The sequence below is a fragment of the Mirounga angustirostris genome, unplaced genomic scaffold, assembly GCF_029215605.1.
Source record: "Mirounga angustirostris isolate CCGP_5_RB_7025 unplaced genomic scaffold, mMirAng1.0.hap1 SCAF_17, whole genome shotgun sequence".
NCBI classification, from domain to species: Eukaryota; Metazoa; Chordata; class Mammalia; order Carnivora; family Phocidae; genus Mirounga; species Mirounga angustirostris.
Genome location: NW_026991725.1, coordinates 8436638 through 8460186, shown reverse-complemented (window position 1 = coordinate 8460186; position 23549 = coordinate 8436638). Strand labels below are relative to the sequence as shown.

Genomic DNA, 23549 nt, shown 5'->3' with positions numbered 1-23549 from the left:
GCCCCCTTCCCACCCCCGCAGCTCGGGGTGGGGGGGGCGGGGGAGGGGAGGAGGCCGGCTCGCTCGGCGCCCTCTGGGTCTCGCCTTACTTCCGGGAGGCGGGGTGGGGGGGGAAGGCGAGGCCCGTGGAGCCCCCGCGTCCTGCCAGCCTCCGGGTCCGCGCCTCTCCGCGGTCGCGCGCTGCCTCCTCTCCGGGCGCTGGCCGCGGCTCGCCGGCATTTGGAATTCCGCCCGAGAGAGGGGGCCTGGAGGAGGCGGCGAGGAGGGCCGGCGGCCGGCGGCGAGAAGCGGAATCCGGGGTCCAGAGCGGCGCCGGGGAGCCGAGTGGAGCGGAGCATCGGCGGCTTGGGAGGCTCCGCGCTGCGCCCGCCCGCAGTGCATCAGCGTGGCCGCGCGACATCCCCGGGATGCTCAACGCGGGGCATTATGCACTGGTTAACAGGCTCCGGGCTACCGAGCGACTTGTTTGAAGCATTTTCTCCCTCGCTCTCGCTTTTAATCTTGTCTCTAGTGGCGTGTGTAGGGGGGAGGACTTTATTTCCATTGGCTAAGCTCTCCCTTCCCACCCACATCTCTTCCACATCACCTTGGTGTCTCCCTAAATAAAACCAGCCCTCCTTATCGCCTGGAAAAAATCAGGAGCTAGAGTTTGAATGGGTTTATATAAACACTCACCGCTGGCAGCCTGCGGTTGGGCTCCCAGGATAAACTCAAGACGCCTGGCCTGATGGTTGCCTTGCCGTGTTCTCTCCCTTGAACGTCAAGGTTTGAGCGGAGCCCGAGGACTGGGAACTCTTTCCTGAAATTGGATCATCCTGAAGCCAGTTGCGGAACTGCACAGGGTCCCCATGGACCTCAAGGAGAGCCCCAGCGAGGGCAGCCTGCAGCCCTCGAGCATCCATATCTTCGCCAACACTTCCACCCTGCACGGCATCCGCCACATCTTCGTGTATGGGCCGATGACCATCCGGCGTGTGCTCTGGGCCGTGGCCTTCGTGGGCTCCCTGGGCCTGTTGCTGGTGGAGAGCTCCGAGAGGGTGTCCTACTACCTCTCCTACCAGCACGTCACCAAGGTGGATGAGGTGGTGGCCCAGAGCCTGGTCTTCCCAGCTGTGACCCTCTGCAACCTCAATGGCTTCCGGTTCTCCAGGCTGACCACCAATGACCTGTACCACGCTGGGGAGCTGCTGGCCCTGCTCGATGTCAACCTGCAGATCCCAGACCCGCACCTGGCCGACCCCACGGTGCTGGAGGCCCTGCGGCAGAAGGCCAACTTCAAACACTACAAACCCAAGCAGTTCAGCATGCTGGAGTTTCTGCATCGCGTGGGCCACGACCTGAAGGATATGATGCTCTACTGCAAGTTCAAAGGGCAGGAGTGCGGCCACCAGGACTTCACCACTGTGAGTACTTGGCTTTCAGCTCACTCTTGCGCTTGGTTCTCTTGAGAAGTGCCACGCCGGGGGGTGGGGGTGGGGGTCTCTCTGTGCTTTGGAGCAGGAGAGAGAGTGTGGTGTCTGAGTTGAAGGCCAAGGGGGCAGTTGGCCGGAGTTGTTGGAAGTGGTCGGAGAAGTCTGCTTGCTGGCATGGGGCACGGTTGTCTGGTCAGATGTGGAGGGTGAGCGGGGGGCCTGCGGTGGGGGATTGCTCCCCCAGATGTGCTGAGCTGGCTTCCTCCCAACCAGAGGGAGGAGGCCTGAGCTGTCCGTTGTCCAGGGCACTTGGTATCTGAGCTGTGTGATTGGAACAGCTTGTCATTGACGAGGTGGCATTTTTTTTTCTCTCTCTCTCTTTCTCTGCTCGGAAGTGGCATCAGGCACTGCATCCTGTGGGCTGGGCTGGAGCTAAAGCTGCCAGAGAAGGGGGTGTGGGGCCCCGACAGCCTGGGTGGTTCCAGTGGCTTTGGGAGCTTGCTGGAGCAGGTGATGCTGCACAGAGGTGGAAGTCTCGGTGTTTCCTTTCCTTGTGTGGATTCCGAGCTCCGTGTGGGGAGCGGAGAGGCTGGGGGACCCCGGGTCTCCATCTGGTCTGCTGGCAGGTCAGAAGCAAAGAGATGTCCAGGGTGCTTGGGCCCAACAAGAGCGTGTAAGTGGAGGCCCGTGTGTAGGAGGATGGTCAGTGAGGTGCCCGTGAGGGTGAGGCGGTCCAGGCTGGCTTGTCTGGGAGCTTCAGCTTGAAACTCAAAGGCTCGGTTTGCTGTCTGTGCAGTCGCTTACCAACGTGGTTGCGGTTGCGAGAGGAGGGGTGTGGGGAGGGGGCGAGCAGCTGTGGGATTGGAAAGCCTGGAGGAGGAGTGTGGAGCTGAGTAAAAACGAAAGGCGGAGGGGGATGTGGCTCACGTTCAGGATGGGGCTTCCTAGAGGGGCAGAGAAGGGATGGGAGGAGACCCGTCGCTGCCAGGGTTCTCTGCCCAATTAGTGGACTGCTAGGCATAACTCGGCATAAGGGTGACCTGCGACTGCAGCTGCAAGACCCCTCCTTGCTTCCAGGCAAGTCTGGGGCATTGGGGGCCGTGGGACCGTCGGAAGCCCAGGGTGGCTGCTTCTCGCATAGCTGCCTTAGGGAGGACCCAGAGCTTTGGAGTCTCAGAGCTATGAGCCAAATGGCCATGGTAGGTTCTGGATGGCAGGTGCAGCAGTTGCAAAGGAACTGGACTCTGTCATGAGCACTTGTCTGGGCCCTCTGCCTAATTGAGACCTGCCCCGCCTTGCTGATAGTGTCTCCATTCCCCACCCACTCTCAGATCCACTGCCTGCCGGCCCCTTGCTCTGAGTTTCTGTTAATGCCACAGCCAGGCTCTGCCTGCAGCCCCTGTGCTAGCAGTTGGCTGCCTGTGATTCTGGAAAAGCCCAGAGTGCTGGGGAGGAAGGGGCATCTCCCCTTGCATCCCATAGAGCTCTGTTTCCTGGGGGAGCTGTTTTTACTCTCTGTTTCAAACATTGTGAGGGAGAGCACAACAAAATCAGTGGTAGTGTATTTATACTAAAGAGGAAGAGGGTCTGAGCTGGGGGAAGGGACCAGCCATACTGGAAGCCCTTCTAAATGGAGCAAACAGGACCCTAAAACATGTCATGCACAAATGATGTCTTAGGTGGCTTGAGAGAGAAGGGGACAGTACCTCATTCCTGAAGGCTGAGACCATCCCTGTCTCCCACCCGTGCTTTCTAGTGACGTGGTAACGCTCAGCTTCACCACTGCACCTTGCAGCTCGAAAATGCGCTCAGCTGTTCCTCTGTCTGCCTGAACACACACGGATCACACACAGAGAGAAACTGCCGTCGGTAGCAGACCCCGGGCCAGGTTCTCAAGCATCCTCATAACTGCGTGTTCATCTAGTGATTTCCTCTCAATTCATGATCAGGTTCCATTTCCAAGGAAAGGTTCTTTGACCCATGGATGCTGTTTTGCACTTGGCCCATCATTTGAGTTACTGGAGTTCCAAGAGGCCAAAGATCAGGCCTTCAAGCCTTACCTGGGCCTTTGACCTCTCCAGGATGTCTCTCAAATAGTAATGTTGCTTGTGGGTATGGTTTATTACATAGTGAGTGGCATGTCGTTATCTGCCATCCTCACCAAATCCAGGACTGATCTGGCTGTGTGTTCCCCCTTGGACTAACCTCAATGTATGACCTCCCCCAGCACTGAAAAGGGGGTGAGCCTCAGGGCTGGATCCCCAAGCTGTTCGGGAAGTGTCAAAAAGGGCTCCCAGTCCAGGAATTCCGGAGGAGACCCCAGGTGAATGGCTGATTTTTCTCACCCTTTGATTGCAGTGGGAAGCCATGCTGAGCCTCTATGAGAGGCGATGTGGCACCAGGTTTGTTCCAAGACCTTGCAGTGTGGGGTAGTCCTTCCCATGCCCCCTTGGTACACCTGTCCCTTTTGGCCTGGGGTATAGTGTGCTGATTCTGAGGCTCTGGCACTCAAAAGAGGGCAGAGAACCTCACAGGTAGTTAAGGGAGAAGTCTAGTTCACTGGCATTCTGGCTCATTCATTCTCTCTGCTGCTCATCCCTTTCCATTTGGCTTATTTGTTAGGCCCTGCCTGGGTTTGTCCTATGCTGGGTGGCTTCTTGCTTTAGATGCTATGGCTGACGTATTAGAGAAGTATGGGGGAGGGGTGGTCCCAGGTGGATCACTTTTTCTGTTTTTCTTTTTCCATGAAGCATACCTAGTGCTATCTCCAGGGTTAATGCTTTTGCATAAGCTTTCTTATTCCAAGTTCTTAGCTGGTGTGCAATGAAGTGCATAATACCCTTTAATTAGTGAATGAGCCATGATTCTAGCAGAGGGAAAGGCTGTTTGTGGAGGTTAAAAGTCCCAGGAAGCCAGGTGTGGAGTTCGGACTGCCGTGTAAGCAGGAGTGCTCCATGCTGATGCAGGTACACTCCTAGCCCTCCCCTGGGACGATCTGAATGCAGATAGGCAGGTGTTCGTCCTTCCAGGGAAAGCAGAACAGGGCTTGGTTCCATACTGCCTGCTTGGGGGAGATTGCCCCACTGACCTCCAGTGCACGGATGGATGGAGGTCTGGATGGGGTGTCTCTGGCTGTGACGGTGGATGATCTAAGGTTACGATTAAGAGCCACTTCTTGGCTTCAATGAGTTTGAATCCCACCTCCATCATTTCCTAGCTTATTCCCTAGGCTTTGATTTGGTGATGTAACATCTCCTATTAATACGTGACTTTCTAACTCACAGGGTTATTGGGAGGAGGAACCATGTGAGACACTATATGTGAATGTCCTTTGTACTTTGTGACAACTGTGCAGGTGGGGGGCTTTCTCCGTTTCAGGAGGAAGGTTATTATTGTCCACTGCACCTTCCCTGTTTGCAGCCCTCCTTAGGAGTCCGGTAATGAGTCATGCTGTGAGGATGAACCTGGGGGGTGGGGGCTGCTGCTTTCTCTGTTTGGAGCCCAGGGTTAAAGCCCAGGTGGGATTTCTTAGAGTGGAGGTCAGAGCTGGGTTCAATAGCTAACTATTGCTGACAGGGGGCAACTCCATTGTTTGTGACTAGCACGTGACTATTTCACGTTGTTTCTCTGCTCATCACATTGGGGTTCATCTGCCTCCAAGTTCAGGAATGCAAATGATCCTTCAGTTGGCACTTTTAACTCGATTTCCATAGTTGTGTGTGTTTGGGCTTTAAACTTGAGATTTCTGGGTCTCCTGGGTGGCTCAGTTGGTTAAGCATCTGCCTTCGGCTCAGATCATGATCCCAGGGTCCTGGGATTGAGCCCCGCATTGGACTCCCTGCTCAGCGGGGAGTCTGCTTCTCCCTCTGCCTTTCCCCTTGGCTTGTGCTCTCACTCTCTCAAATAAATAAAATCTTTTTTTTTTTAAAGATTTTATTTATTTGAGAGAGTGAGAGCACAAGCAGGCAGAGTGGCAGGCAGAGGGAGAGGGAGAAGCAGACTCCCCGCCGAGCAGGGAGCCCGACGCGGGACTGGATCCCAGGATCATGACCTGAGCCAAAGGCAGACGCTCAACGACTGAGCCACCCAGGCGCCCCTAAATAAAATCTTTAAAAAAAACTTGAGATTTCTTCGGAAAGGCATTTCTTTCTTTTCTTATTGAAAGAGAGTTCTCTCCACAATGAGATGTTGTTAGAGGCACATCTATGGATCTTATTCATCTGTATCACATGGCGTTACAAAGATGTAGAGGTGAGGGTTTTAGGAAGCTCACATGCTTGGAATTCTTGCCCAAGGCTGGTGGGTCCACAGCTAACCTCTCGGTATTTCTTGTTACACAAGGAGCAGGTGCATGAAGACTGGGGGCTTTGGGGAGAGAGCTGAGTTGGAATTCTACCTGTACCCCGATTCGCTGTGTAATCTTAGGCAGGTTTCTTAGCTTCACTTTCCCCGTTTTAAGAATCAAAACAGTAATACCCGCAACTCGGAGTTGAACTGATCCAGGGCGGTAGAGTGTGCCAAGAGGCCGAGCGTGGCAGAGGCCTGGTACACACAGCGCGAGCCGCTTGCTCTCCGGTGTGGCCCACGGGAGTGTTGACTGGGCCTGCGCTAGATGCTGGCTCTCTTGACACCAGGCCAGTGTTCTTCCCACTGTTCCTTACTGTGACTCACCACCAGCTTTAGAGCACAGGCAACTGCTGTGCTCATGGGCTTCTTCATTCTCACAATGCTTAGACTTCCACTTTCCCCCGGGCTTTGGTTCCTATCAGTTCTGCGGCCTGAACATCCTCTCCTTCCCCACCCTCTGGGCTTCCACGTTGCAGCTCATGCTACCGACCTCCCCCCAGGAAGCTCATGTTGCCCCAGCCCCTGCGAGGAGCTGAGTGACCTGCACGCGAGGCCCAGAGCTTTTATTACAGTGTGTCATGTTACTGCACGCACAGTCGTCCCTCTGTCCACCCAAGAGAACACCTGCTCCGCAGCAGTTACAACGCCCGATCAGGGCCTTGCCATTGGAGAGCTCACCGCTCCTTTCCCATCCCCTCTAGATGGAGGGCCAGTTGAGAGCAAGCATCTCGCTCATCAAATGGGTTCTCTGCACACACGATGCTGAATACAGGCCTGCAGTTGTTGATTACAAGTTGCTTTCTGTTTCCTGAACTGACCCAGAATCCTTTGTTCTTGGGCTCTTCTGACTTACTTTTGGCTTTTCTCCCCTCTCTCTCCATGCTTATTTCTTTAAATCCGGTGCCTCCTTTAAAATCCAGCTCTAATATCTCCGTAGCCTCTTCCAGGAAACCATTGCCAACCCATCCCCTCCATGACAGTAATCCAAATGAATTTCTTCCTCCTCTGTCTTTGAAAGAGCATTTTGGCTCCCTCCTCTGTCAGAGCACTCACCGTGCTTTCCTAGCCTTAGACTCATGAAGTGTTTATGCTAGAAGAGCCCTCAGAGATGATGTGATTTAATACCTGAATTCTTTAACCCCGGATAATTTTTATACACTGCCTATTTCTGTCTCTCTTCCCTGTAAGACATGATGTCTTTCCTGACCTTATATTCTCAGGGCTTAGAACTGCTTGGCACATGGTAAGCTCTCAAACTGTGTCTTCCAAGTGTATTAAGTGGGCTTGAAGCTACTGGAAGGTAAGGTGACACTCTGGCTGATATAAAGGGAGATAACAATGTTTCAGCCTCCTTCTCCAGCGTAGGTATCTGGGATCCCACCTGCACCGGGATGACGACTCTCATCATTGTCATTATTTTAATAATACACTTTCAGATGACAGAAACAGTCCATTCTCATTGGTGAACACTTGGGCAGTGTGGAAAAGAATAGAGAAGAAAGAAAAAAATTGCCTACAGTAGTATCCGGGATGCAATTACATGTATTATTTGGGGGCTTGGGAGTAGCTCCATCCAGTCACACAATGTGTGCACGTTTGTGTGGCCGCGTGCGTGGGACCACACCTTCTGTGCATCTGGTGCCTTGTCTGGCAGGCAGCACATGCCCAATCAGTGTCAGCTTGCTCTGTTCTTTTTGAGTCCCTGGGGTAGTGTACAGGGTGTTAGAGATTCCCTCAAAGGTCCACTTAGAGTCAAAGCAAAATCCAAAGATAGGTCTGATCAATACCCTCTTGTAGGCTGGGTTTTGTTTTCTCTGCCAGAAGCACTGGGGATAATTTGTGAGAGCCAGTGGTAACCACCCCTCTTAATTCAGCCTCCTTGGATCTTAGGTTCACAACCGAACGCCAGTTACCCTCCTTTGATGGCACTTGATTGATAGTCCAGCTGTGCATTGACCTGAAGCCATCTTGGTCCCACCGTTTGTTGTATGTTTGCGAGGATGAACCACATATGTGTTCATTAATACCAAATTAGATCTCCTGACCCTGCTTCTAGATGAGGCCCAACCTATGACTATGTGGAGCCATGAGGACCATGGACCACGAAGACCATGAGATTCTCTTTGTACAGACCATTCCTGTGTGCCTCAGGATATGGGTGTAGACCCTAACTCTCTCCATTGCCTGTGAAGTCTCTGGGCTCTATGACAGATGGTCTAAATTGCACTTTTATTCCTTGAGGTGCTTGGAAGTCTTGTGAGCATTTGCCATGTTGTTGGAAAAGTAACCACTGCCAAGCTGAGCGAGCGGTTTTCCTTGGTGCCACTTCTAGTTTGTAGGACATTAGGTTGTGGCTCCCTGGAAGGAAAGCTTTCAGGGGTGTATTGAATTCTCTCTGACGTGTTGGATGGATTGGGCAGTGACTGGGTGCTGACTGTTAAAATGGCCCACATCATCTACTCGCAGAGAAAATTTAATACTATTACCGCACAGGCCACAGAGCTAGAGCCTCATTGCTTGTGCCGTGAGTCTATATGTCTGTGCCTCTGTCCCTGGGAGTCCTTAAGAACTCCAGAATTGCTGATGGAAGAGGGCCACCCGAGGGCTTGTTGAATTGGTAATAGGTCCCTTTCCCCCTCTCTATGGTGGTCCCCTTTTCCTTCCCACAGAAAGTCCTTCCCTTAATGAAGAGATGAGTTCTAGAAATTTTTCTGCAAAGCAAATCCTAGTTTGCTACTGATTTCTACAGTATGAGCTGAAATGGGATCCCATTAGAAAAATCCCCCAAAGGCTGAATTGGCAGCTTTTAGCACCAAGTTTGCTGTCAGAGCTATTGCTCCATAGAGCAGTTCATATTTCGAAGTACCAAGGATCCCGTTCTCCCCATCAGACCAAAAATATACCGCCGAGGTCAAGAGCTATCTGAAGGTATGCTGTGTGTTTTCTCTTTTTTGTCTGAGTGTTTCTGTTTGATGGAACTGGGTTGAAATAGCAAAACTGGACTGCAGGGCCATTTGACCCACAATCTATTAGAACCCGCAACTGATGGCCTACATCATCGCCCCTGTAAGTGTGAAATTCCATTGATCACATTTCCCCCAGGCAGTGGACTTAAAACTAGTCCATTCGGACTGGACTTAGTGGTTGCTGGGAAGCAGATGCCTCCAGAAATACATGTTCATTATTTGACAAATCTGAAGCTTGGGATAGAGGCTTGTTTATCAGGTTGAGTTTTATTTGGGAATATCATTCCAAAAAGTGTCATCCTTGGATGTTAAAGCATCTTTCTATCTCCCAGGACTTATTTTCTCATGACTCAGGTATGCTCTGTATTGATTACCTCAGTGATCATGGAAATTTATACTCAAAAAATCAAGCACAAGACACAGGAGGAATGTATTTGCCTGGATTTATTGACTTCCATTGGTTGAGTCGTACAACCTTGGGCAAGGTAATTAGCCTCTAGAGGCCTCAGTTTCCTCATCTGTAAAATGAGGGGGTTGAACAGGGTGGTTCTAAAGGATTTGCCCATCTATAGAATTCTACTGCAATAAAGTATAACTTTACTTTATGTTTACTTTTCTGATCCCACATTTGTTCCCTGAAACTTTTTTTTTTAAAGATTTTATTTATTTATTCATGAGAGACAGAGAGAGAGGCAGAGGGAGAAGCAGGCTCCCAAGGAGCAGGGAGCCCGATGCGGGACTCGATCCCAGGACCCTGGGATCATGACCTGAGCCGAAGGCAGACGCTTAACCATCTGAGCCACCCAGGTGCCCAGTTCCCTGAAACTTTTAACTTTTAACTTCTATTTGGAAGAGGGAGCTGAAGTTCTTTTGTAACCAGATCTACTTATCCATTTATTTGTTTATTTTATTTAGATAGATTTGTGCAGTGGAAGCAGAAACACTCTGGTATGCTGAGTGGCTATAGTGGGCTAAAGGGAGGCACAACAAAATCCTGTCCATGAGCCATTATGTATGTGGCTGCAGCGTATCGGCTGAAAGTTTCCATCACTATTTCTGTGCTTGTGAGCAGGGATGCACATATGAGTTAGCAAGGACATCTTCAGAAGGTGCTGCCCAGATCCCCTTTGCTGCTGCTAGGGGTACATATCTGACCACTCAAATCTGTACCAATGGCACTACCACTCCTGGAAATAGCTGGGAAGTTATTTACCTCCCTGCCCCCTGGGGGCAGCCAACGGCCAGCGACTAACTGGCCCAGGAGTACAAATTGCCCACCATCTTGCCTCAAGATGGACCAACTTTTGGAGTACTTTACACTCCAGAGTTTCCCACGGGATCAGGCTGAGCCGGAATTCTCCTGTGGTTTCATCATCTTTGCTTACTACCTTTTCTCCCTTGCCCATATCCTGTGTGCCTCACTCCCTGAGGTCCTTCCCTCAATAAATAACCTGAATGAGAAACCCCATCTCAGGCTTTGCTAGGGAATACAACCTATGTGGTGATGAGTTTTAGCTTCTCCGCCTTTTTGGTAACATAGAGAATCACCTAGGCATCTGGCTTAGAAAGAGGGAAATACCTGTTTCAAAAGTCTTTGAAGCTTTGAACTTTCTAGATCTGTGTCCTCAACGGGGGCCCGTAACAATTTCCAGGGGAGATTTTGTTTTGTTTTGTTTTATAATTCAAATGAGCATCTTTCTAATTAGGATTCACACCTCAGGGCGCAGCTGATTTGTTCCTCTTTGGAGCTTCTTGCCCAAGGAAAGCCCTTCCTAGGGTTGCCCATATCCTCAGAGCTGAGCTATCCCTATTCTCCCAGCTGCTGCCTACCCCAAGCCTCTCACATTCTAGCTCACACCTTCACCAACACCTGAATCCTCATCTCTTCCCAGTTCTGCTCTGAAAGCTTCCCTTTGTCACGCCCCTCCCCCAGCCAGCCTTCACTGACATTTCTCCCTGGATGTGCATCAGTCTGGGTTTGAGCCACAAGGAAGAGACTTTCATGTTGGCCGTGGCTTGGGCCCATCTCTAATGCAGGAGGTGGTGAGCGATGTTTGGCTGACCAGGGGTGATGCTCTTCATATGTCACCGAAACCATGAGTGATGAGGAGCATAGGAAAGAACAGAGACTCGTTAGACTGCAAAGGAGAGTGGGTGACCCAAGTCAGGGCGATTGCCTTCCGCAAACCCTTGGAAGGCAGGCACAGGGAAGAGGAGTGAAGCTTTCTCTGTGCAAGGCCAGAGAGCAGAGCTAGCCCCAGTGCGGGTGGGGGGCAGAAATTCAGAGAAGTGGCTACCGGCTGATTGGAAGGAGCTGTCCTGGGAGTTTCGAGGACCCATGACCTGTCAGCAGCTCCAGCCTAGGCCACGAGATTGCTTATTGCCAGTGCTGTAGGGGTCGATCAATATCAGATGAAGCGTTGGATTTACCGGCCTCTGAAGTTACTTCTAATGCTGAGCATCCTTGATTTATTTCCTTCCAGAACAGATATTTGAAGTCAGAGGTGAGGGTCATTGGCATTTGGCATTGGAAACAATTGATAATAGATGCAAGCCAGCTCATCCAGCCTGCAGAACCACCCCATTTCCCAACCCCATGTAGTGCTGAGGCCGAGTGTTTCAGAAGCCAGGAATAGAAGGGTGCTGTGGGCCAATCCTTGCAGACAAGAGAGCGGATATTCAGTTTGTCCAGCCAGGAAGTGTGTGGGTGCGGGTGGCCAGGCCTTGGGGGGCTGTGCAAAGACCTGGGCTCCCGAAGTGAGTATGCATGCCTTCCTTGAGAAGAAGTTCCCAGAGGAATTTGTCATAAGTTCCGGGCTCTAGATCCAATCTTAGAGAGCAAATCTTGGGTGTGGTTTGGTCTGGCCTGTTGTGGGATCTGGGGAGACTGGGAGGTCTACAAGAGCTTTAAAAACCCTTGGAATATCCTGAGGGGTTGAGGTGAGAGGAGCATCTTCTCACTCCTCCTTATTATGAATAAGTTTATTTATACTGTTTATTTATAATAAGGGCCTTTAAACCATACCGGATCTTATGCTAATGAAGTGATTGCTTTAGGATGGAGGCTGGTTGCCAGAGGAACCAACCATCTGACCAGAGAGAGCTGGAGATTGAGTCAGTTACCGAGTCCAGTGATTTAATCTAGTGTGCCCGTGTTAAGGAACCTCCACAGAAACCTCTAAATTAAGGGATTCAGAGTGCTTCTGGGTTGGTGAATACATGGAGGTGTTGGGAGGGTGGTGTGCCTGGAGGGGGGTAGGCGTGGAAGCTCTGTGTCCCTCCCCCGTATCTTAGACACAACTTGAATTGTATCTTATCACTAAAACAGTACCAATAAATAAACTTTTCCTGAGTTCTCTGTGCTATTCTAGCAAGTTATTGAACCTGAGTAGGGGGTTTTGGAAATCTCTGATGTATAGCTAGTTGGTCAGAAGCATGGGTGGCCTGAACTCCTAACTGGCACCTGACGTTGGGGGGCAGTGTCTTGGGACCGAGCCCTTAACCCGTGGGGTCTGCGCACACTCTGAGTAGTTAGCATCAGAATTGCTTGGCATGAGGAGAAAGCCCACGAATTTGGTGTCAGAAGTGAAGGGTTCTGGGAGTCAGAGACAGAGCTTAGTAATGATCCTGGGCAAATTATTGACCCTCTCCATGCCTCAGTTTTCCCATCTGTTAAATACTAATAACACTGGCACTTGCCTCATAGGATTGTTTGTAGCCATGGAAGGAAGTGATAGAAGTAAAACTTCTATCCAAGGGGCCAGATGTAGAGGGCCCACTATTTTGTTGCTGTTGTTATTTTTATTATGACTAAGATGAGCTGGTGATAAAACACAGTGGGGGGAGGATCCAAGAGCAAAAAGATTTTGGGGGAAATCCATACTGACATCAGCAAGTCTCCAGGAGTATGGGGAATGAGGCTGCAATCAAGCCCGGCGCTCAGCTCATTATTACTGGTGGGCATAAGCCACTGGAGACATTAAGACTGTCCCAACTAGAATTCCTCCCGTTTGGTCATCCCTATGTGGTTTACAAAACCTGTGAATTACTAGCATTTTCCGAGCACAGAATGTTCAAAGTCAAGCACCTCACGTGGAATGACTCATTCAGTCTTCACAACTGTCCTGGGAATGATGGACTATTGGTAACTTTCTTGCATGGAAAAAATTGGAGCTCAGAAAGGTTAAATGACAGGACTGATGTCACTTAGCTAGGAATTGGTGGAACTGGGATTTGAACCAGGAAATCTGTTTCCAGATCCTGGATGCTTTTGTTATAAGATGCTAGTTGAGCCTCACGATAACTCGGAAAGTGGAAAAGGTAATGAAGTGTCTGTTTCCCAGTTGAACATGAATAAGGCTCAGAGAGGTTTGGTGACTGGCACAGGGTCACTCAGCAAGAAAGTGGCACTCTTGGGGATTGGAGTCATGCCTTTTGATTTCCTTGGGGTGTTTTCTGTAAAGACCTCAAGCTTATTTGTACAGGGCTGAGCTCCATGAAGTCAGGCCATTTGTCAGCGAGTCTTCAGCTCCAGAGGGTTGGGATTTAGGCCCAAGGTCCCTCAACTTACCTGCGTCCTCCCCTGGGTACCAGGAGCCTGGCAGCTGCCAGACCTGAAGCCGAGCAGGAAGACTGTCCAGTCTTAGAACAGCAGGCACAGGTGGAGGTGCCAAGCAAGCCCACAGCACCCTCTTCTGGAAAGTTGAGAAGTTGGAGAAGTCTCTTCTTGCCAGGGTGACACTTGGGATCTCTCCAAGTTGCCAAATGAGGAACTCAGGGGTCTGTGCATGTGATTCTGCCCTGCCTGCCCTTTCTGCCTCTGCCTCCGCATTTTATTTATATATCTATTTATTTATGTATTTACTATTTATTTTTTAAAATTTATTTATTTATTTGAGAGAGAGTGAGCTAGGGAGAGAGAGCATGAGTGATGGGGGAGGGGCGGAGGGAGACGGACAAGTAGAGTCTGCTGAGCAGGGAGCCCGATGTGGGGCTCGATCCCAGGACCCCAGGATCATGATCTGAGCCGAAGGCAGACACTTAACCGACTGAGCCACCCGGGTGCTCCTGCCTCTGCATCTTAAATCGGACTCTGGGGGGCAGAAAGGATGACTTCAGGAGAAGCAGATGTGTTTAAGGAACCGGGTGGCTAGAGCTTGGTATTGAGAGCTTCCACTTCTGCCTCTGAACCAGTGACTTGAATTTGAACGTCCAGTCCAGGTGTGCTCTGACTGACAAATTGGCAGGTGGCAGAAGCGTACATACAGTGGTTAAGCTGGGCTCCGGAGCCAGACTGTCTTGATTCAAATTCTACAATTATAGTAGGGCAAGTACTCAGTCTGGTTTTGGGAGAACTGAAGAATCTGTGAAGTATGTCACAGTAGACCTCAGCCTATCTGAGTTTCTTCTCCCCCTTTTCCCTCCTGCCATTTCTACCCACATGTCAACTTTTTGACTTCTCCTCCAGGACTCTAGTCTTCCGTTTTCTCCTTTCTGTGGTGTAAACTGAGGCTTTCCAGTGGGAGTCTCTAGAACGCCTTCTCCTGTGTTTTCCTCTTCCCCACAGGGGTGGCAGTCGGGGCACCTCTCTCCAGAGCGGGAGCCATTGTGACAGGGCTCTCACATGTCCTCCATGATGATGGAGGGCATTCCAGGTTCCCGCCTTCTCCCTGGGGGCCCTGAGAGGGGTTTGTCCCTCTCTTCATGGAGTGGAAGAGAAGGCAGGGATGAGAGAGAAGCCTCTCCATGAACTGGAAGTAACCGTGTCTTCTAAAGTTTGGGCCAAGGCTACTTCTGCCTTCCTGGAATGATTTCTTAGCAGAACACCTTCCAGCCCCTGGGCCTGCTAGCTATTTCAGGGACATTTTAAGTGGCTATTAACAAATGTTGAGTTATGGCTGCAAACCTCTGGGAGCTCAAGTGACATTCACATGAATCACAAGTGAGCTCTGTGCAGTCGAGGCTGCCACAATGGGCTGGGATTAAACAAACACAAGACATTGTTCTCTCCAAAGCAACGAGGCAAGAACACTGCTCCGTGGAGCCCGTGATCTCAGGCAGCATGTCTCTTAGAAGCAGGATGCTGTCTAGGACACAAGGCTCATTGCTGCAGGGCAGACAGATGCTCTTTGGTTTGCAGAGAGGCGGATTCGAGCTTCATATCTGGAGGTATTTACCAACAGTCGGCGTGTCTGGGGATATGCCAGCCCATCTCAGGGGTTATGAGCTGCCCAGAACATTGATTCAACAAACATCTCCTGAGTGCTTCCTATATTCTGGGCTAAGCTCTAGAGAAACGGAAATCAGTAAGGCCCAAGCAGGAATTCAAGGTGCTCAGTCTAGTGGGGAGGCTGAGCAGTAAACAGATTACTTGACTCTAAGCAGCCAAAGTTTGCACAGAGTCCAGGGGTAACATGGAGTAGGCTCCGAAAATCTTCTAACAAGAGATGATATGTATAATTTTTTTTTTGAAACAATTTCAAACACATTGCAAGACAAGTTCAAAGAACTCCTGTGTGTCCTTCCCCCGTATCCCACTGATGTCCTCTCTGGCCGGAGGACCTCATGTAGGGTCACTCAGCTGTCAAATCCTCCGGTCATCAAAGCCCCCTGTTGTCAAATTCCCCAAAGCCTCCTTTACTCTGAAACTGTTTCTTAGTTTCTCCCTGACTTTCATGACCTTGACATTTTTTACAATTCAAGGGCAGCCATCTTGCAGAAGGATTTTCTGTTGAGGTTTCCCTCTTGATTAGACCCAGATAACGAATTTTTGGCTGAATTTCTCAGGACTGATTCAGAATTCTTCTCACTGCCTCCCATCCAGAAGTACATGATACCTATTTGTCCCAATACTTACCATGTTAATTTTTATCACTTGATTAACATGGTGTCTTCCAGGGAGACACTTTGAGACCGTGTAAAGCCCCATTTCTCAACCCTCTCTCACCCTCTGGCTTTATCATCATTGATTTTTCTTGCCTGATTATTATAGTGATGCTTGCCAAATGGTGATTTTCTAATTCCATCATTTCAGCCACATCTATTAATTGACTTTCTAAAACACAGAAGAGCTCTCTCTTCTCCCTTTTTATCCATTTATTTAAATCAATGCAGTTTCAGTTTCAGATATTTTATTCAATGGGTTATAATCTTTAATCAAAATCTCTGTTTTATTCAATGGGTTCATATCATTACTTATTTCGAAACTCCAATTTTCCCGTACTTGGGAACCTCTTCAAGCTGACTTTTGTGTTCTTTTGACATTTCCCTGCAACTTTTGAGCACTTTTGCAGTTTCTGGCCCAGCTAGATGTTCCAGGTTCATCTTTGGCTCCTTTTAGTGGGAAATACTGTTTAGAACTAAGATCTGGGTTCTAGGCTCAACGCAACTAGGGTTCCCCTGCTCTCTGGCTCAGTGGACAGAACTAGGATCTTGACATTATACATTTGCATCTACAGTGAAAACCATGACCTCACACCAGTACTTCCTACACCCAATGTGGGGCTCAAACTCACCACCCCAAGATCAAGAGTCACATGCTCCACCAACTGAGCCAGCCAGGCCCCCCTCACACCAGTACTTCTTCCAGTTCTGATATAATACCACAGGGTTCATTCTAGATTTTTCCTCTTTCCATATTAGCCCCTCCTTTCTCCAGCAGTAGGAAACCAGCCTCCCATTATCTTATCTACTTGTTTGCTCTATTCTTTTGAATAGAGACCATCTCCCTCTCCCCTGGGCTCCTGCTCTGCTTGGATGCCTCCTCACCTGGGCCCTGTCCTCAGGGGCTACTTTCTGGCCAGACTCTAGGACCCTCCTTATGTGCGCTCTGCCTGCTCACTGGCTGCCTCCCGTTCTTACTCAAATTTCCTCAATTGTCCCCCAAACATTTTTACAGCTTTTTAACTTTAGAAATTCAGCATCCACTCAAGATATAATCAAGATTCGTGTGCTGCATTCGGTCCTCCTGTCTCTTTAATCAAAGAGCTCTCCCCCAACATAGCACACACATGGTTTTTAAAAATAGCTTTATTGGGATACAATTCTTCTATCACACAATTTATCCATAGAAAGTGTTAAATTCAGTGGATTTAGTGCATTCACAGTGTTGTGAATTTTAGAACATTTTCATTACTCCAAAAAGGAACTCGGTCCCCATTAGCAGTTGCCATTTGCTCCCTCCCTTCTTCCTCCCCCCTCCCCCCTCCAACTCTAGCCTCAAGTGATTACTAACCTGTGATCTGTCTCCACAGATTTGCCTATTCTGGACACTTGCTACAAATACAATCATACGCTACAGTATGTGGTCTTTTGTGATAGAGCTTTTGTGTAGCATATGTTTTCAGGGTTCATCCATGTTGTAGCATGTGTCAGAACTCTATTCCTTTTTATTCCCAAATGATGGTCCATTGGATAAATGTGCCTCATTTTATTTATCTTCATCAGCTGGTGGATGCTTGAGTCGTTTCCATTTTCGATGATTATGAATAATGCTGCTATTCACACTTCTTTTAGTAGTGACTTCTGGAAGAGGACAGACTGATGGTCTTATCCAATCTGATTATTGCCTTGTGATTTCACTTAAACTGCTCCTTCTTTCCCTGCGTTTCTTGTAAACTGGGAGTTAGGTTTCGGGACTGGATGAGATTGAGGGTAGTGATTTTGGCAAGAGGATGCCACAGACGAAGCTGTAGACCTCCTATTGCATCATAGCAGGAAGAGTGTATTGTGTGGTTGTCGCACTCCTTGAGATGCTACTTCTGATCACATGGTTAAGGCGGCACTTGCTGGGTCTCTCTGTTGCATCATCTCTCGACCAGATGATCCCTATCATCTATGGGATGATAGATACTATGGTACCCTGCAAATATTTTGTTGACTGTGATAGTTGAACTGGAATTAACGGTTTCATTAGAGGTTGCAAAATAGAGATTCCCCCATTCTATCATTCTTTCTACATTTATAAGCTGGTGTTTCTTTGTAAAGAAGAACATTCCCTCATCAGCCAGGGACCAGCTACAGTTCCTCCTGTGAAGGCAGCATGACTGCTTCTCATTGTCCTTCAATTGCCAGTTTTCTGAGGATAGAGTTGGTGTAGTAATTGCCGTGCTGGGCTCTGAGGGATGGTGAGTTCCCGGACGGACTAGGGGTAAGGTGTTCACCAGAGAATGTTCGTGAGTAGGAAGGGAGCGGGAAGGTCAGTAGGACTCCACTCAGTTGTCGTCAGGGCAACCACAGACTCTTTCCAGATGCCATGGTATCCCAAGATGGGGATGTTCATCTCTTAGACATGGTTCTCACTGGTCCTGTGCCTGGGCAGGCCTGGAGTAGAGGTGGCAGGCCCTAGGGTTGGCGGAACAGGCTGTGACAGCACTCTGATCACAGAGCGCTGGGCAGGTTATGAAGTGTCAGCTGTAGGGATCCGAATTCTTTGGCCCGTCCCTTGGTATCTCTTCACTTCCCTGGAGCCTCCCCAGGTGGATGCCTGATACTGGTGCGGCCTTGTTCCTGCGTCTGGGGAATTCCTGCAGCAGCCCCTCTCAGTGGGGGCAGAAGAGACGGGGCAGAAAGGGATATCTCACACATGGATCCTATTTCATTGAGCTACCGCTAAATGAAGCAAGCACCTCATCTGCTGAGCATTTGCTCTGTGCCGGGCAATGTTGAAAGCATGTCCCGATGACGCGATGAGGGAGGTCCTTTCCTCCTCCCATGTTGTGTAGATGACTGAGGCACAAGAGATTAAGAAAATTGCCAGGGTCTCAAAGTTCCTGATCCCATTCATTCCCCTGTTCTGCCTTTCTAGGCAGTGCGTGGTGAAGAGCTTCTCCCGGGACAGGGCACTGGGTCATGGTGCCCCTCGGGCAGTGTCCTGTTTCCCTGCCTCCTCCTGTATTTCCCTGTGTACCTGGATGACTCCACAGCTCTCTGGCTGTCAGCCTGGAGGGGGCACTTCTGGGTGCAAAGGGGGTGGAGTGGGGAGGGGCTCCCAGTGGGGAGAGGCAACCAGTGGGCACAAGTATGACTGTCCCCAGGAACCCATGGCATCATGGCTCTGTCCCTTACCCTGCACCCCACCTGATATTCCACAAGCAGAGGCGGCTTCCTTCATACAGCCTGATCTCTGCCTTGCCTGCACAGGGGCGCTACTTACCTGGCATGCTAATGAGCTCAGAAGATTAACATGGCACATGGGCAATGATGATTTCACTTGATGGATTCAAGGCTACCTTCCTGGGAAAATATTTCAGTCTGTTTGCCAGGAGATCATCTCACAACCAAACAGCACGTGATGACTAAGGTCTCAGCTGTGGAGAAGCAAATACATATCCACAATGTGTAAATTATTCAACTTTCTGTTCATTCATTCATTCATTCATTCGTTTTGCATTCCCTGAGGGCCTACTTTGTGCCAGGATGGATAAGGCACATCCCCTGCAGGCGAAGGTCATATTTTTAGAGGGATGCAGATACATAAATATATACTTTTAATTAGAACAGTCATGAGAAATTTACTGTGCATGGCAGGGGCAGTGCCTGGGAGGACTGGAAGAACTTCATGAAGAAGGCGGCATTTTAGCTCAGCCTTCAGGAGGAGCAGTGCTTGTGAAACTCTGGGACAGGTGGGCCTGGGGCATGCAAGGTGTGTGCTTGGTAGTCAGGAGCAGGAGGGAATGTTGCAAGCCTAGGACAGAGACTGGCTGTGAGGGACCCCAGGCTGTCTGCTGTAGGTCACAGGGAGCTATTGAGTGTTCTGAGTGATGCCATCATGTTGTCTTTTTTTTTTTTTTAAATTGTGCCTGGCAGCATCCTGGTTGAACACGGTTTAGTTAAGAAAGATGTTGCAAGGGCGCCTGGGTGGCTCAGTTGGTTAAGCGACTGCCTTTGGCTCAGGTCATGATCCTGGAGTCCCGGGATCAAGTCCTGCATTGGGCTCTCTGCTCGGCAGGGAGTCTACTTCTCCCTCTGACCCTCCCCCTCTCATGCTCTCTCTCTCTCTCTCTCATTCTCTCTCTCAAATAAATAAATAAAATCTTTAAAAAAAAAAAAAGATGTCGCAAAAATATGATTACTGTTTGTTTTGTTATTCTTTATTTTTTTAAAGATTTTATTTATTTACTTTGAGAGACAGAGAGTGAGAGAGAGTGCATGAACAGGGGGAGAGGGGCAAAGGGAGAGGGAGAAGCAGGCTCCCCGCTGAACAGGGAGCCCAATGCGGGGCTCGATCCCAGGACCCTGAGATCATGACCTGAGCTGAAGGCAGACGCTTAACTGACTGAGCCCCCCAGGTACCCCTGTTTTGTTATTACTTAAAATGTAAGAGTCCTGCCTTTATTGGGCTCTTACCTTTTATTCCTTTCTTGGTGGAGCTCAAGTCCTTGGTGTGAATTACTGACTCTAGCATACAAACAATACTCGGGTACTGAAAAACAGAATCATCATGTACCAGGAGAAAGCATCAAGGCTGAAAGGGAAGATTACGGTTTATGATTCTCAACCTTGGCTGCCCGTTGGAATTACGTGGGGGAGCTTTTAACAATACTGGTGTCTGGGTCCCACTCCAGAGACATCTGGATTGAAGTCCAGGCATCGGGATTTTTCAGAGCTCACTGGGTTAGTTCAGATGCTCAGCCAAGGTTAAGCACTACTAGTAAGAGAACCAGCAGCCTGGAGAGTTGGTAGCAAATCCCAGTGCTAGGTTTTGCTGACTGGTCTTCCACCGAAGTGCTTGCGCTAGCCCAGGTCCTTAGCCTTGTCCTCTCTGTAGCTCAGCTGGTGTGCCTGTCGTGTTCATGTTCACAGCCTGCCAGTGACCAGCAGGCACACCTGTCTGCCACTGCTTGGCCATAGCACACAAATGCAGTTCTCAGCTCAGCCTGGCCAGGCCATCGCTGGCTGAGGCCTTCCTGGCCAGAACTCGGAGAAGCTGTGAGCTTCTGCTCTTGGAATTATTAATTAAGGGCTTTCCAATTTCCCCAGCAAGAAGAGCCTTTATTTCAGGCAAAGTATCCCATTTGGCTTTGGAGCTCTGACAAGTCTGTCTGTGGGGTCTCAGGCTTCACTCTCTGGTTGCCAATCTCTCAGTGATGTCTGCGGCTGGTAGCTGTCCAGTAGGGTAGGATTCCAAAGGTCGGGATGCCATTCTTTCTGCCCAAATGATGGGCACGGACTGCAGGGATCCCAGAAACTACTGCCTATAGTTAGGGGGTTCAGGGGACCAGAGCAAGGTGGGAGCTCAGCCCTCAACTGCTCACTCTTGGGAATGATTGGTCGCCTGTCTGTCCACCAAAATGGTCAGCTGCAGGGCTTCCTCCTGAGGTCAGACCTCATTAGTCTTGGGACCATCATGAATAGAGACCTAGCTTCTGGGGTACGTGGTGCCAACTAGCATTGAGAAAAGGGTGAGGTCCCTTGCTGACCTAGAACCTCATCCCATCTCAGAGTCTTGCTTCTGAGCTGTCATGGCGCTCGAGCCCCAGCTCTGTGGGCCTTGCTACCTCGTCTCTACCATGGCTGTCTCACACTCGTCTGTCTGACTGCATCCTTACTAGGTGTCAGGCTCTTGACCTATGTGGCACGAACCGTCTGGCCTACCCCTAGGGACCTGGTCAGGGTGACTGTCCAGTTCTAGTGAGAAGGCGGTGTGGTTCCTTTCGGACCTTGGGGAGCTCACCCAGGCCATTAGCACTTAAGGGCAGATGCTGTGCCTGGGGATGGGGGAGTGGTCACAGAGGGAACCGACCACTTATAAAATTCCAAAAGCAAATAAATCATCATTTACAACTCCCAAACCTTTGGTACCAATGACTCCATCATCCTAGGAAGCTTCAGGGTGCTTCCTGTTGGGGCATTTCCGTAGGGCCCAGGATGCTCCTGATTCTGTCTGCTGGAGGGAATGCAGGCTTGTCTATTCTTGGGTTTCCTTGGCCTTGGCCAGCACTAGTCTCCCCATTACAGATATAAAGGAGGAGCACTCTTCAGAATCAGAGAATCAGTACCCAGAAGCTGATTCCAGCGCTCATCAATTATGTGAACTTGGTGAGCTTCTCCGAGAAACAGTTTCTTTGTCTCAGGGTTTCTTGGCCTGGGCACTATTAACATTTTGGACCAGATTCTTCTTCTTTTTTTTAAGATTTTATTTGAGAGACAGAGAGAGCATGAGTGGGTTTGGGGCCGAGGGAGAGGGAGAGGGACAAGCAGACTTCCTGCTGAGCTTGGAGCCTGATGCAGGGCTCGATCCCAGGAGCCTGAGATCATGACCTGAGCTGAAGTTAGATGCTTAACCAACAGAGCCACCCAGGTGCCCATGGACTGGATACTCATTTGTGAGGAGGGGCTGTCGTTCACGGTGGGATGTTTAGCAGTATTCCTGGCCAGTAGTACCTCAGCTCCACCTAAGTTTTGTCTGCCCAGTGTCTCCTGTGGGGTGAAATTGTCCCTGATTGAGAACCACTGGTTTGTCCGTAGATTGGGATTAAAAACCCAACCTCTCAGAGGTGGTCCTCAGATGTAAATAAGTGTGCTTTGCAGGAGACAGCACTTGGCACAGGGCAGGTGGCTTCTGCAAACATGGTGAAGCCCAGGGAGGCTGTGGGCTCCCTTGGCTCCCTCACAAGGACAGCTTTCCCTGTTGGTGCCAGGTCCTTCCAGGCTCCCTGAGCCAGGGTGGGGCACCAGGCTCACTGGCACCTTTGGTCCCCTGGCCTGTGGCCATGCATTTGGGTGTCTGCCTCCTGGGCTTCTGTCCCACAGCCCAGAGCCACGGCTGCTCCCTGGGGTGTGGCCTAATGTTCTGTAGGCTGCTGTACAGGGCCAGGCCACCCCAGGGCCCTTCCAGGGCACTGGTGATTCTCAGGAGTGTGGTTCCTTCCAGCACCTCTTTAGAAGGGAAGGGGAGGAGAAGGACCTAACATTTACTGGGCATTACCATGGCTCTACCCCCACCCACCCAGAGGAACTCTCTCCCTGTTCTATACCATGTAAAGAAGAGTAGAAAATCACCAAGACATAAGCTAGATCCTTGGAGGCAGAGAGACCTGAGTTCCTATCCTCTCATTGCCTCTATAATGAGAAAATGTATCTCTATCCATATCCTCTCTCACATATATATTTACATCCCCTGTAATGCAATATGTATCTCACGTATTACGTCTCATATATATGAGAGCATTAGTATGAATGTTTAATTACATCAGATAATAGAAGCTGAGTACAGGGTCTGGCATATAATAAGTAGGAAATATTTGGTATTTATCATCTTCCTTTCAAATGATCTCTGTTCGTTCTCATAGTGAAGGGAGGAGGCAGGTATTAAATTGGGGTGACTGCAGTCAGGCCCTGATGGGTTAGACTGGGGCTTAGGCTTCTCTCTGGAGGAGAATGTGTTTCTAAGGAGGCCTCAGGTTCCCTCTGCCAACTGAAGAGGCCAGCTATTCATGGGCTTCCAGAATGGGTGGTTGACCACGACCTGCTTTTCTGAGCCCTCACAGTTTTTAGGGAACACTCATGTGTACCCTCACCATCTGATTCAACAGCCCACTGTGGTGGGGCAGGCATGTCCTTTATAGGTGAGCAAATTCAAGCTCGAGGAAGTGGGGGGCTTTTCCAAAATCATGCTCTGGCAAGGACCCCAATCCAGATTACTCAACTTTTCATCCCTCTTATTTATCATGATGTTTGTTCCCTGCATGAGGCATTAAGATCCTCCATCAAGCTCTGGGGTGCAGGCCAGGGAACCTCAGATTCCAGGAAAGCACCCACAATTGTCACAAAAGTTCTCAGAGTACCCTCCCAGACAGCCAGTGGTCCTAACTTCCCCCAGTAC

At 49.9% G+C, this 23549-nt stretch overlaps 1 protein-coding gene across 1 annotated transcript in view; it reads left to right on the top strand.

The window, feature by feature from the left end:
- The first annotated feature begins 722 nt into the window (after window positions 1–722).
- The window catches only part of ASIC2 (acid sensing ion channel subunit 2), a 1092109-nt gene continuing 1069282 nt past the window's right edge, over window positions 723–23549 (top strand). The window contains exon 1 of the mRNA XM_064582186.1: window positions 723–1403. Within this exon, the coding sequence (XP_064438256.1) occupies window positions 849–1403 (555 nt within the window). The 5' untranslated portion in view covers window positions 723–848. The remainder of the gene's footprint in view (window positions 1404–23549) is intronic.